This window comes from Amblyraja radiata, chromosome 11, assembly GCF_010909765.2.
Source record: "Amblyraja radiata isolate CabotCenter1 chromosome 11, sAmbRad1.1.pri, whole genome shotgun sequence".
Lineage (NCBI taxonomy): Eukaryota > Metazoa > Chordata > Chondrichthyes > Rajiformes > Rajidae > Amblyraja > Amblyraja radiata.
Genome location: NC_045966.1, coordinates 9,717,910 through 9,732,984, shown reverse-complemented (window position 1 = coordinate 9,732,984; position 15,075 = coordinate 9,717,910). Strand labels below are relative to the sequence as shown.

At 46.7% G+C, this 15,075-nt stretch overlaps 1 protein-coding gene across 1 annotated transcript in view; it reads left to right on the top strand.

Annotated features, from left to right (window-relative positions):
* The first annotated feature begins 3,413 nt into the window (after window positions 1-3,413).
* The window catches only part of LOC116978762 (follistatin-related protein 5-like), a 193,667-nt gene continuing 182,005 nt past the window's right edge, over window positions 3,414-15,075 (top strand). The window contains exon 1 of the mRNA XM_033030066.1: window positions 3,414-3,498. Within this exon, the coding sequence (XP_032885957.1) occupies window positions 3,414-3,498 (85 nt within the window). The remainder of the gene's footprint in view (window positions 3,499-15,075) is intronic.

Sequence of the window (15,075 nt, the reverse complement as noted above, 5' to 3'; positions counted from 1 at the left end):
GTTTTCAATGTGACAGGAGGTATTTGCACATTAACGTGCCAACATTATTATGATGATGTACTCTGCACCATAACAGAAGAGCCTTTTCAAGGTGCAATTAATGGCAATTCATATTAAATAGTTGTCAATTCTACATCCATGCAAACCAGAATGTTGTCAGTATGCAGTCACAACTGCTTTAAGTCAGTATGAAGGCAAACATTTAGATTTACTTTTTTTTGAGTTTCAGAAATTAACAGACTCTCTAATAAAGGCAGATAGTGTTAAATGAACCTTACGGGTGGCACGGTGGCCTAGCGGTAGTTGTATTTAGCTCTTAGACCGAAGGGAATCAAGGGATATGGGGGAAAATGTCGGAACGGGGTACTGATTTTGGATGGTCAGCCATGATCATATTGAATGGCGGTGCTGGCTCGAGGGGCCGAACAGAGTACTCCTGCACCCAGGAAGATTGTTCCCGATGTTGGGGAAGTCCAGAACAAGGGGTCACAGTTTATGGATAAGCGGGAAATCGTTTAGGACCGAGATGAGAAAAAAAAAATTCACACAGAGAGTGGTGAATCTCTGGAATTCTCTGCCACAGAAGGTAGTTGAGGCCAGTTCATTGGCTATATTGAAGAGGGGGTTAGATGTGGCCATTGTGGCTAAAGGTATCAGGGCGTATGGAGAGAAGGCAGGTACAGGATACTGAGTTGGATGATCAGCCATGATCATATTGAATGGCGGTGCAGGCTCGAAAGGCCAAATGGCCTACTCCTGCACCTATTTTCTATGTTTCTATTCTCTATGTTTCTGTGGTCGAATTGCTGCCTCAGAGTTCCAGAGACCCGGGTTCGATCCTGACTACGGATGCTGTCTGTACGGAGTTTGTACTTTCTGCCCGTGACCTGCGAGGGTTTTCTCAGAGATCTTTGGTTTCCTCCCACACTCCAAAGACGTACAGGTTTGTAGGTTAATTGGCTTCGGAATAAATGTAAATTGTCCCTAATGTGTGTAGGATAGTGTTAGTGTGCGGGGATCGCTGGTCGGTGTGTGTCCGGTGGGCCAAAGGGCCTGTTTCAGCACTGTATCTATAAGCTAAAAACTAAATCACTGCCATGCTGTTTGTAGAGAATCTTTAGCCAATTAATACAAAAGAGTGCAAGAACATGAACAAATTCCTATTCAAACTCATTCTGCTGTTTGTAAAATTAACTTCATGACTTTGTTTTGAAAAGCTTCTAATAATATTCACAAATACCAAATCTGCCTTTACTGTCATTTGCAGACTTAAATATTTCACAAATCATAAAAAATAGGTTATTATAAAATCATATAAAAGTTGTACATGATTTTGTCAATCATATGATGGCATAATTGCTGTAATTTCTGATGACAGTGCATCACATTAGAACACTTTGTCACATTGTTTGGGTGTAGCAATATCATAGAAATCCACAAAGTATTAATTTGGGTTGCAACTAAATAACTTCAGCTTTAACTTCACAAATAGTGAAAGACCTGGATAGAGTGGATGTGGAGAGGATGTATCCACTAGTGGGAGGGCCTAGGACCAGAGGTCAGAGCCTCAGAGACGTTCCTTTAGGAAGGAGATAGGAAGGAATTTCTTCAGTCAGAGGGTGGTGAATCTGTGGGATTCATTGCCACGGAAGATTGTGGAGGCCAAATCAATGGATATTTTTAAAGCAGAGATTCTTGATCAGTACGGGTGTCAGGGGTTACGAGGAGAAGGCAGGAAAATGGGGTTGAGAGGGAAAGATAGATCAGCCATGATTGAATGGCGGAATAGAACTGATGGGCCGAATGGCCTAAGTCTGTTCCCAACACTTATGAACTTACTGTGCTTGTATAAATAAAAAGAGAGTTACTTCAGTCAGCTTACACATAAAATCATTTCCCATACTGCTATGGGTTGTTCTTCCATGTTGCAATGAACCTCTCTTGTGCCACTTTCTCCCCCCCCCCCCCCCCAAATTAATCAATCTGAAGAACGGTCCCAAGGGGAAATGTTGCCTATCCATGTTTTCCAGAGCTGCTGCCTGAGCCACTGTGCTACTCCAGCACTTTTGTCTTTTTTGTAAACTGGCACCTGCAGTTCCTTGTATCTGTATCGTCCAATAGTTGTCACGTGTGCCGATGTAAGAGTGAAAACCATTTTTGCAGCGTGCTGACCAGTCAGCGGACAGACTATACATAATTACAACCAAGTCATCCACAGTCTACAGACATACGGTAAAGAGAATAACGTTTATAGACAATAGACAACAGGTGCAGGAGGAGGCCATTCGGCCCTTCGAGCCAGCGCCGCCATTCAATGTGATCATGGCTGACCATCCACAATCAGTACCCCGTTCCTGCCTTCTCTCCATATCCCTTAACTCTGCTATCCCTAAGAGCTCTATTTAACTCTCTCTTGAAAGCATCCAGAGAACCAGCCTCCACCATGAGGCAGAGAATTCCACACACTCACAACTCTCTGTGTGAAAAAGTTTAGTGCAAGATAAAGTCCAGTGTAGTCTGATTAAAGAGAGTCTGAGGGTCTTCAATGAGATAGAAGGTAGATCAGGACCACTCTCTCGTTGGTAAAAGGATGGTTCGGTAGCCTGATAACAATTGGGAGGAAACTGTCCCTGAATCTGGAGGTGTGCGTTTTCACACTTCTGTACCTCTTGCCTGGTGGGGAGGGAGAAGAGGAAGTGACCGGGGTAAGACTCGTCCTTGAATCTGCTGGAGGCCTTGCTGAGGTAGTGTGAAGTGTACTTGGTACAGACATTGTGGATCGCAGGGCCTGTTCTTGCGCTGTACAGTTCTGTTCTAAAAAACATTCCTCATGCGATGTATAGATCGGGTAGACGCACACATACTCTTGCCCAGAGTAGGGGAATTGAGAGCCATAAGACATAGATTTAAGTTGAGGGGGGCCAGATTCAACAGGAACCTGAGGGGTAGCTTTTTCACACAAAGGGTGGTGGGTGTATGGAACGAGCTGCTGGAGGAGGTAAGTGAGGCAGGTACTATCGCAACGTCTAAGAAACATTTAGACAGGTGCATGGATAGGACAGGTTTGGAGAGATATGGGCCAAATGGGCTGGCTGGTGGGACTAGTGTAGGTGGGACCCGTTGGCCGGTGTGGGCAAGTTGGGTCGAAGGGCTGGGTTTCCGCGCTGTAAAACTCTATGACTCTATCGCATTCATTAAACAGGAAATAGATACATGAATAGAAGTGATGATGCATTCGCTTATGGGTTTACTGAGTTGGTAACCTTTTTTTGAGACTGTTTGATGTTGGTTGTAATGAGCCAAGGATATCAGGTTAGCTTTGACCTTCCATTGGCCACAGGGAATGTGTGTGCCACTCTGGAGTGGTGTGGCACCTTCTGTCAACGTGTGAGATTTTAGCTTCTGTGGTTGGCATGGTTGGAGATTGCTGCAAGCCCATGTATAATGGACAGCGCATCGGAACACTCTACGCCTGTGCCATAGGAATGCAGTTGAACAGTTGGCAGATCACTGTGCACCAAGCTCACAATCCAACAAAATCATGAGGGGAATAGTCCGGGTAAACCAACAGTGTCTCTTGCCCAGAGTAGAGGAATCGAGAGCCAATACAATACAATAATACTTTATTAGCCAAGTATGTTTTGCCACATACGAGGAATTTCATTTGCCAATTCAGTCATGCAACGGAACACACAAAATACATTTTAACATAAACATCCACCACAGCGACTCCTCCACATCCCTCACTGTAATGGAAGGTGAAAAAAAAGTTCAATCTCTTCCCTTCTTCAACCAGAGGACATAGGTTTTCACCCAGAGAGTTGTGAATTTGTGGAATTCCCTGCCACAGAGGGCAGTGGAGGCCAAGTCATTGGATGGATTTAAGAGAGAGTTAGATAGAGCTCCAGGGGCTGGTGGAGTCAAGGGATATGGGGAGAAGGCAGGCACGGGTTATTGATAGGGGATGATCAGCCATGATCACAATGAATGGCGGTGCTGGCTCGAAGGGCCGAATGACCTCCTCCTGCACCTATTTCATTTTCTATGTGTGTGTGTGTGTGTGTGTGTGTGTGTGTGTGTGTGTGTGTGTGTGTTGGGGAAGGGGGGAAGATTTAATGGGAACCTGAAAGGTAACTTCTTGTACGGAACGAACTGCCGGAGGAGGTAGTTGAGGCAGGTACTATTGCAATGTTTAAGAAACATTTAGACAGGTTCATGGATAGGACAGGTTTAGACGGATATGAGCCAAACGTGGGCAGGTGAGACTAGTGTAGATGGGACATGTTGGTCGGTGTGGGCAAGTTGGGCCAAAACGCCTGTTTGCATGCTGTATGACTCGATGACTGTATAATATTATAAAATGGAGACTATGGAAAGTAACACATGGCTTTGTATGCACTGATCTTCATGAGGCCAACACATTTGGATTATCCTGAGTTTGTGTACAGGTAGTTCTGGCTGTTGCTCAGTGAACAACAAGCATGAATCTGGCTCACATCCTGTTCAGCTCCACATTTAGAGTGTGGTTGAGAAATATAGCATGGCACAGGCCCTTCGGCCCACTGAGTCCACACCCACCATCGATCACTCATTCATGCTCATCCACTTCTTACATACTAGGGGCAATTTAACATGGGCCTATTAACCTTCAAATACACATGTCTTTGGAATGTGAGAGGAACCAGAGTACCTAGAGGAATTAATGACCCATTCACACTAGATCTAGATAGAAACAAGGAACCTTGTTTAATCCCTCCCTTCTCCACCTCCAGTTTAAATTCCATTTGGAATTTTTTGGAGGACCAAGAAACCAAGACCAAAACCAACTGCAGGTGCTGGTTTCTAAACAAAAGTTATACAGTGCTGGAGTAACTCTGTGGGTTGGGCAGCTTCTCTGGAGAACATAGATTGGTAACGTTTCGGGTCTGGAACCTTCTTCAGACTTCACACTAAATCTATATTATCCCATTTTCCCATCCACTCCCTACACGTTAGAGGCAGTTTTACAGAGTCCAATGAATGTATAATAGTAAGATTAAACGAGAACTTACCAGTTTGAAGTTTGATCTGTATTTTATGAGGAGTTACGATGAGGGATTACGTGAAGAACCCGCTCAGTGCGCAGGCGCGGCATACTTCCAAGCAGCGGTGTGGAATCACAGATAGACACAGTTATTTTGAAGTAAACATAGTAAAGATAAGGAGACATCAATTTATTAGTTTGATCCATATAATGAGGGTGGGAGCGGAGGGCACGTAATCCCTCATCGTAACTCCTCATAAAATACAGATCAAACTTCAAACTGGTAAATTCTCGTTTAATCTTACTATTTTACTTCGGAGTCACGTGAGTGACTACGTGAAGATTTCAAAGCTCTGTGATTTCAAACCGTGTAACAGTTTCATTTCACTCACTGCCGAAGTTCTTGAGGGAGGAAGTGTTATCGTAATGAACCAATGAGTCTATTTGTAGAAAAACACAATGGTATTTTTTAAACAATAACAACAAAGAATTAAGTTGCTCCCCTGGGCTTAAATTAAATATTTGCAGTTCGTAAATCTTTACTGCAAATAAACCAGGTTTTGCCAACGGCTTATTATAAAATTTCTGAACGGTCTTTTCCCTTCCCACCATCCTGCTGTAGCCAGGATGTGGTGTATAGGCATGTCCATTCTTTAGCCGTCGACATGGATGCTGCCCTGGTGGAATAAAATTTGTACATGTTAGTGTTTATCCCAGCAGTTTCTAGCACCTGCTTGAGCCATCTCGCAATGGTTTGGCTCGTACCCCACCATAAGGTTTTTGTGACTGACCCACAAGGCTTTTCATCTCCCTCGAATATTCTGGTTGTGTCTATGTAGGATAGTAGGTAGGTCATGGCACATAACCGTGGTTCTGGTGGGTAAGCCACGACTGGATTAGTTGTTTCCTAGTCTGCTCTGTTTGACCAGCCGCTGGATAACGACAGATCTGGTCTGGAGCTGTGATCATGTTGTCCAGTCGCAATAGGTGTAGTGACTGGACCCTCTGAGCGGATACAAGTGCCATCAACCTAAGCGTCTTTAGTGTATCTTGCTCGAGGCCGGGGGATCTGGCTGGTGGCCATTCCCTGAGATATGTCAGGACCACACTGATATCCCAAATATGAGTATACCTGGGCTTAGGGCTTGATATTGTAAATGCCCTTCATCAGTTTTACCACCAGTGGATGGGATCCCATCGCCTGTTGTCCTGCCGCTGGTTTGAGAGAAGCAGAAAGAGCACTCTGCGCTGTGTTGATGGCACTGTAACTGATCCCTACATCGTGGTGTAGATGGCCAGGAACTCCAGTATGTTGGTGGCTGTAGCTGTTGCGTATGTTGTCCATGTTTCCTGGCAGTACTTCTCCCTTTTTTGATGCTGGTTAAGTACTGCCTCTTGGTGGATGTTCGAAGGGATGCCGACATGGTGGTGATGGTTTGTTTGGACAATCCCAGTTCCAGGTAAGGTCTGTTCAAACTTGCAACCCTGGCGTTTAATTTTCTCATGGCATGGGTGTTTAGCTTACCTGGTAGGTAAGTAGCTGATAGCCAAATATGTCTTTCGACATACCATTGCCAAATCATGTTGACCAATTTGTCGCATGATAATGATTTTATGCCACCCATATGGTTAATATAAGCCATCACCGTAGTATTTATCAATTTGTAACCGAACATGCAAGTGCTGCATATTAGATACATATGCTTTTAAACCATAAAAGGCGCCCAACATCTCTAGATAGTTAATGCCCAGTGTAAGTAGTAATGATGACTCTAGGTTAGTCCATCTACCACCTGTGCTGGATATGGAGTTAGTCGCTCCCCAGCCTTGAGCACTGGCATCTGTTTGAATAACTAAAGTAGGGTTAGTGATAAAGATAGGGCTGAAACTATGCCAAACGTTTTCTGCTCACCACTGTAGCTCTGATATTGCTTCAGTGGGTAAGTTCATGACACGATCATAGTGACCTGTATGTCGTTTTATTGCCCGTACCTTTGCTCTCTGTAAAATTTTTTGATAGTGCAAAGGTCCGAATTGTGTAGCCGGAAATGCTGCTACCATTTCCCCAATTACTCTTGCTACTTGTCGAATAGTTGGTCGCTCGTTGACCATTAATTTGTTGCATGATTGTGCTAATTCAACCATTTTTGCCTTTGGCAAGGTAACAGTCATATGGACTGAGTTAATTGTGAAGCCCAGGTAGTCCATGATAGTGGATGGCTTCAACTTAGATTTATCTGGATGTAGGACGAACCCCAGAGTTTCGAGGAGCTGTTTTGTAGCTGATACTGCTGCCACAGCCAATTCCATCGTTTTCCCTACTATGAGAATATCCTCCAGATATGCCATGACAATATGTTTTCTTAGTATTGCCATGGCTGGGTTCAATATTTTGGTGAATAATCTTGGGCTGAAGTTCGCCCATAGGGCAATGCTTTGTACCATCCAGATAAATTTTAGGTATCTGCGATGATCCTTGTATATGGGTACTAGATAGTAAGCATCTTTAAGATAAATGCTTGCCATGAAGTGTCCTTTGGAATTCAGTTGTTTGGCAGTAACATATGTCTCCATTTTGAAATGTATATACTTAACAAATTTGTTTAGTGATGTTAAGTCAATGATGATGCGACAGACACCATCTTTTTTGGTTTTAGTGAATATATTCGATACAATTTCCAAAGGTTCATGTTTGGTCTTTTCGATGACCCCCTTTGTGATAAGTCTCACCAGTTCAGCTTGTCCCTCACGTTTCTCTTTGACGGAGGGAGAAATACCCTTTGGGGCCATTGTTGAACTGGCGGCGTTTTTTCTGACATGAATTGTATTTTATATCCTGTAATGTTGTTGAGTATATACTTGTCACTCGTGACCATACCCCATGCTTCTTTAAACAAGTGTAATCTCCCCCCTGTTAATAAAGCACCCTTATTCTCTATATGCTGGTAGGGACCAGACCCACCTACCTCCATGGTTATTGGCGATTCTGTTTCTTCATTTTCCTGAAGATTTTGTTCTGACGTGCTGGCGATGTTGGGGGGAGGCGCATTTTCCAGAGGGACCGCTGCGGGCCCTGATCTGAAAGATCTTTGGGGATAATGTGCGGACCCCAAGCGTTCACCAGTCCCATATTGCGGACGTCGACTGGTGGATGCCGTGGGGTGCTGCCACTTGGGTATCGGAGGTCTTGGTTTGCTCGTCCCGGGGCCTGCCCTCATTAGGCCGAAGGTTTTTGATGCTTCCTGCATCTCCTTCAGTTTTTATTGAAATCTTTCCCAAATGGCAGCGCGTCCGTCTCCGCAGCTGGGGCTTTACACAAGCCAGCAAATTTGGGATTGAGGGCAGGTCTTATGTTTCCCTCCGGAGATTGTTGATCTCAAATTGTGTGGTACACATTAATGCCAGCACATCCTGCTGGCAGGTATCCATCTCCGTGGTCTCCACGGAACGAGCAAAGGCTGTGATGGCTGACGTCAGGAGCCTTAGGATCCGCTGTAGCTTGAGTTCTTGGGTCTGGATGTGTGACCCACAATGCCCCCAGATTTGGCTGTTGACACTTTTTACTTTGAGGGCCTCACCGTTTTCTGGTGCTGTGTTGTTTCAGCACCTCAGCGAGCACCTTTTCCAGTAATGGTTGATGCTGGCCGCCATTCTTGGTTCCAGCGGTGCTCCAGCCCGTGGGGTTGATACAAGCGGTCCATCACACCCAACAGCTCTTCATGTTCCTGCACCCCTGGCATACTCCCGAATTCGTCCGCCTGCCCCTGTTCCAGACCAGCCCAGCCCTGGTCACCAATGCTAGCCTCCAGTAATGAGGGAGCAGAGGGCAGTGCATGAGGCACTGTGAAGGGGGTGCCTGACCTCCCTCCGCGAGAGCGCTCTTTCTGCGCATCTCGCTGGAGCTGCTCCAATTGCTGTTGGATGCAGCTCAGGCGGCTGTCTCTCCTCCATTTAGGTGGAGACATGTCCCCGTCCGACGAATCGGACGCCACCGGCCGGATGCCTGTTCGGATGGCTAGACGTCCAGCCCGCAGTTCAGGCACTAGCGGGACTGGGCTCGGCGCGGTGATGGGGATAGCGGGGCGCCCGGTTATTGTTCCTACCGCCTGTTGCTGCCCCCCCTGCAATGGAACGCTCCTCCGCTGGAGTCGAGCGGGGGACAGGTTCTTCTGGAGCTTTTGCCTTGTAGATGCGAGAGCGCCCCTCAAGCAGCGCGTCTCGCAGGCACTGCTCCGTGAGCCGCTCCAGCGGCTCAGGCGGCTCTCTCTCCCCCCGTGCGGGGGGAGAGACGTCCCGTCCGACATCGGGAAACACCTGCCGGATGCCTCTCGAGTGGCTATGCGTCCAGCCCGCTGCTTCAGGTACTAGCGGGCTGGCCTCGGCACGGTGTCGGGGAATTACGGAACACCGGGTAACGCTCCTACCGCCTGTTGCTGCCCCCCTCCCCAACGGGAAAACGGGGGACAGTTTTGTTCCAGAGCCTTTTTCTCTGCCTGTAAAAAACACAAGCAGAAAAAGGCTCACCTGTAAAAGAAAACCCGACCTCAGGGTACTCACCTGACGGTCCGGTTCATCCTGTAACGGGACAGCCTAACTCCCGTTGCAAGCCGCTGTTGCACTGCTGGCGTAATGCCGCGCCTGCGCACTGAGCGGGTTCTTCACGTAGTCACTCACGTGACTCCGAAGTAAAATCCATCATGTCTTTTGGATGTGGGAGGAAACTGGAGCATCTCTCTCTCTCTTCCTCTCCCTCTCTCCCCCTCTCCCCCTCTCCCCCTCTCCCCCTCTCCCCCTCTCCCCCTCTCCCCCTCTCCCCCTCTCCCCCTCTCCCCTCTCCCCTCTCTCTCCCTCTCTCCCCCTCTCTCTCCATCTCTCTCCCTCTCTCCCTCCCTCTCCCTCCATCTCTCTCCCTCTCTATCTCTCTCTCCCTCTCTCCCCCTCTCCCCCTCTCTCCTCTCTCCCTCTCTCCCTCTCTTTCTCTCCCTCTCCCTCTCTCTCCCCCTCTCTCCCTCTCTCCCTCTCGCCCTCTCTCTCTTTCTCTCTCTCCGACTAATCCATTCATTAGTACATCTTTGAGGAGTTTAGGGACTTTAGATTGCAGGAGATGAGAGAAGATGTGGGCATCTTATGAAGAGAGGAACATTGAACAGACAAGCTGAAGTCAAGTGACTTCCACAGATCATCCCACACTTCTGAATGCCTTTGTTGTCCAGAGATCACTAGGAGGTCATTGACATCTAATAAACCAAAGGATCTCAAAATAAATTATTCCAGGTGGAATCTATCAGAACAGACGGTCAAGTAACCATCTGAAACAATTCCATCAAAAAGATTTTTGATCTGCACAAGACTCTGATAAGTAAAGAGATCAAGCCCTTTCTCAGAGTGCTTCATTAATTGTCCTTCACTCCCAGCTCTGTGTAGCAGTTGCTATCAGTACATACAGAGAGCCTCTTGAGCTGATGGGATTTTAACTGAGCCTTTCTTGATATAACCTTCGGAAGCCCTTCAGAAACCTCAATACTGAAATGAGTTGTCAAACATTTCTGACATTTCTGACAATTCCATCATCAGATCAGAACAGAACTCAGCAGAATACTGGGACTTTCACGTTTGTCCACACTTTGCATCGAAGGCACTTCATAAGTTGAGGATATTGACAATAATATCAGGAGTAGGACCTTTGGGACATTAGGTTTGTGCTTCCTCTCAGTATGACCATGACCGAGTCTGTTTCAATCCCACGCATTACCCGCACATCTCGATTGGAACGGCACAGTGGCGCGGCGATGGCGACACAGACCCCGGGTTCGATCCTGACCACAGGCGCTGACTGTACGGGATCTGTACCTTCTCCCCGTGACCTGCGTGGGTTTTCTCGCTGTGCTCCGGTGTCCTCCAAAGGCGTGCAGGTTTGTATGTTAATTGGCTCATGTAAATTGTATAATTATCCCCAGTATGTTAGTGTACGGGGTGATCGCCGGTTGGCAGGACCCGGTGGGCCGAAGGGCCTGTTTCTATGCTGTATCTGTACAGTCTGAAGTAGATGTGGCCCTTGTGGCTAAAGGAATCAGGGGGTATGGAGAGAAGGCAGGTACGGGATACTGAGTTGGATGATCAGCCAAGATCATATTGAATGGCGGTGCAGGCTCGAAGGGCCGAATGGCCTACTCCTGCACCTAATTTCTATGTTTCTATGTTTCTATGTAAACATGTGTTATTTCCCTCATTTCAAGTCTTGCATCAGAAGATACATTTCTGGGCATATTTTCACGGACTTGAAGAAGAACAAAATGTGATCTCACAGAAAGATATAAAATTCTTATGGGGCTTGATAGGGTCCATGCAGGGATTTTATTTAACCTCTTAACTTTTATTTCCTCTTAACATCTTACATTCACTTAAAAACATGAAGTTTAGAACAAGTTTGACATTTAAAACAGATATATATTTGGTAGTATATTTGAAAATGATATATGACGTATATAAAACTGGGCTCATAAATAATGTGTTAACTTTTAAAATCCAAATAGCCTCAGGAACACAATCATAAAGAGAACTAGTATTTCCCAAATGGGTTTGATTGTAAATATAACACTCTTTATTTTGATTATGGCAAATGGCCTGATAGCAGGTCTTGTTATAGTGACATGTTTCTCATTTTCCTTCCCTGCTTCAGAGAAAATAAATCAGATATTCGAAATGGACAGGTGGTCTGAAGTTTTTATTTTCTCAAAGTAAGATGACTTTGATTTATGATTAGCCCACAGTCCTCTCAAGATGAAGAACGGGCACCACAGTGGGATTAGTGGGAAGCATCACCGTGGGTACACTTACTAACATCAGTGATAGGAGCAGAATTAGGCCATTCGGCCCATCGGCCCGCTTTCGGTAGGGGGCGCTGCACTGGCAGCGCCTGTCGGCAGCGTGTCCGTCTTTTTCAACTTTTTTTTATTTTTTTAGTATGTTTAAAAGTCAGTTTTTAATGTTTCTTTGTGAGTTATGTGTGGGGGGTGGTGAGGGGGGGTAAGGGGGAAACCGTTTCGGCCGCCTCTTCCATGGAGAGGCGACTTTTTCAGGTCGCCTCCCCCGTGGCCTAACAGCATGGATCGGCGCCGACTTTCCCGGAGACGCGCCCGGAGCTTCAGCGGCGGGCACAGCGTGGACTCTCGGCGCGGAGCGGGTGAGACCTCGCTGGAGGGGAGCGCTCCGTTACGCTGGCCCGCGGCAGCCGGCAGCCGGCAGCCTGAAGCAGCGGTCTGCAGAACTCCAGCTGGTGCGGCGTCTACAGCCCGGGATCTCACGTTGGGGACCCGGGGGAAGAAGCTTCCACCGCCGGCCCGCGGCCATCTTCTACCGCGGGCGCGGTATGGACTTAACATCACCCCAGGAGGGGAGCTTCGACCGCCGGCCCTGCAGACTGTGGTGCTTCCGGCTGCGGCACGGCAGGTACTTTAAAACTTTGACCGCCGGCCTGCGGCCTACACCAGCCTGAAGCCGCGGTCTCTGGTTGGGAAGAGCCGATCCTGGACTCACCTGGACTTTGTCCCTTACCATCTGGACGCCCGCAGCAACGGCTGTGGAGGGTGGAGGTCCCGACCACGGGGGAAAATGGAGGAGGACTGGCCAAGCTCTGTGCCTTCCACCACAGTGATGAATGCTGTGGTGGATGTTTGTGTAAAATTTTAATGTGGTTGTGTTCTTTATTATTGTACCGCTGCTGGCAACCCAAATACCACCGACCTTGGTTGTGTGGCAATAAAATTATTTCTATTCTATTCTATTCTATCAAGTCTACTCCGCCATTCTATCATGGCAGATCTATCTCTCCCGCCTAACCCCATTCTCCTGCCTTCTCCCCATAACCTCTGACACCTGTACTAATCAAGAATCTATCTATCGCAGCCTTAACATTATTCGTCGACAGCCTTCCGTGGCAAAGAATTCCACAGATTCACCACACTCTGACTAAAGTTTGATTGTGATCATTTTGAGTGTGCCATGTTAATCTTGCATCAGATCGTTTTTTAGATAATTCTCTCAGGAACTAAATGATGCAAGCATATATCTCCTTTCTAAAGGTGCGTACTTTTATTCTGAGGCTATGGCCTCTGGTGCTGGACTCTCCTCTCCCACTAATGGGCTGGATCCACCAGGGCTGGATACTGGCAGTGCTTGTAGCAAGACATGTGTTACAGTTGACACTGAATATGAACGTTTCTGAGGAGTAAAGGGTAGGAAAATTGAGCAGCTTGTTAACTGAAAACACCACACAGACAAACAGTTGGAATCTTTTTGCCAGTCTGAGAACCAAGTATCTTCCTGTGCTAAATAAAAGGGAGATTCGCAAGTCTGGATTCACAGATGGTCACTGGATCTTTTATTTTCTTCTACAATATTATCTCATCCCTAATCTTGTGTGTTGAAGACAATGTGGGAACAGGCAAGGTTTGTAAGTCGCCATGTCTGCATTCATTAGATGCTTTCAAACTAAATGATTACAGTCAAAGTCATACAGCAGGGAAGCAGGCCCTTCGACCCAACAAGTCCAAGATCCGAGCTAGTCCCATTTGCCAGACCCCAGCGGCCATCTGAGTGATTCTTAGAATAAAGGGGAGGTTATTTAAGACTGAGGTGAGAGAGAACTTTTTCACCCAGAGAGTTGTGAATTTATGGAATTCCCTGCCACAGAGGGCAGTGGAGGCCAAGTCACTGGATGGATTTAAGAGAGAGTTAGATAGAGCTCTAGGGGCTAGTGGAATCAAGGGATATGGGGAGAAGGCAGGCACGGGTTATTGATAGGGGACGATCAGCCATGATCACATTGAATGGCGGTGCTGGCTCGAAGGGACGAATGGCCTCCTCCTGCACCTATTTTCTATGTTTCTATGTTTCTATGACCACATGGGTTTCCTCTGGGTGCTCCGATTTCTTCCCACTGTCCGATAGACATGCCGGTCTGTAGGTTTATTGGCCGTTGTAGATTTTCTTGATTAGTACGGGTGTCAGGGGCGATGGGGAGAAGGCAGGAGAATGGGGTTGAGAAGTCAGCCAGGATTGAATGGCAGAGTAGACTTGATGGGCTGAATGGTCTAATTCTGCTCCAAGAACATGAAATTGCCCCTCAAGTGCAGAGAGTGGAGGTGAAAGTGGGATGTCATTGAACTGGTGTGCACGGATGATTAATAGTCAGCATGGACTCGGTGGGATGAAGGGCCTGTTTCCATGTTGTACCCTAGCGCAACCAGAGAACAGTCCTGATCTACTATCTGCCTCATAGGTCACCCCCGGACTGTCTGTGATCGGACTTTACTGGCTTTATCAAGGAAGTGAAAATATAAATAATTATTCATCACAGAGAGGGAATTCACTGCTCATAGTTTAATAGGACCTTATTCAAATTCCTTTTTCGTGCTAGAACTCTTGAAGGAAAAGAATCTTTATTGAAGAAGATTGAGGGGGGATTTTATAGAAACTTACAAAATTCTTAAGCGGTTGGACAGGCTAGATGCAGGAAGATTGTTCCCGATGTTGGGGAAGTCCAGAACAAGGGGTAAAAGTTTAAGGATAAAGGTGAAATCTTTTTTGACTGAGATGAGAAAAAAATGTTTACACAGAGAGTGGTGAATCTCTGGAATTCTCTGCCACAGAAGGTAGTTGAGGCCAGTTCATTGGCTATATTTAAGAGGGAGTTAGATGTGGCCCTTGTGGCTAAAGGGATCAGGGGGTATGGAGAGAAAGAAGGTACGGGATACTGAGTTGGATGATCAGCCATGATCATACTGAATGGCGGTGCAGGCTCGAAGGGCCGAATGGCCTACTCCTGCACCTATTTTCTATGTTTCTATGTTTCTATGTTTATTCTTTTTTGCAAACTGCAATAGTATATTTAGTAAGGTTTCAGTAGCTTTTCAGTGTACACAACCCATCAGATCGTAAAGGGACACAAAGTGCTGGAGTAACTCAGCAGGTCAGGCAACATCTCTGGAGAACATGGATAGGAGATGCTATGGACCAGCAAGGAAGCCGACCTCCCTTCCATTCACTCCATT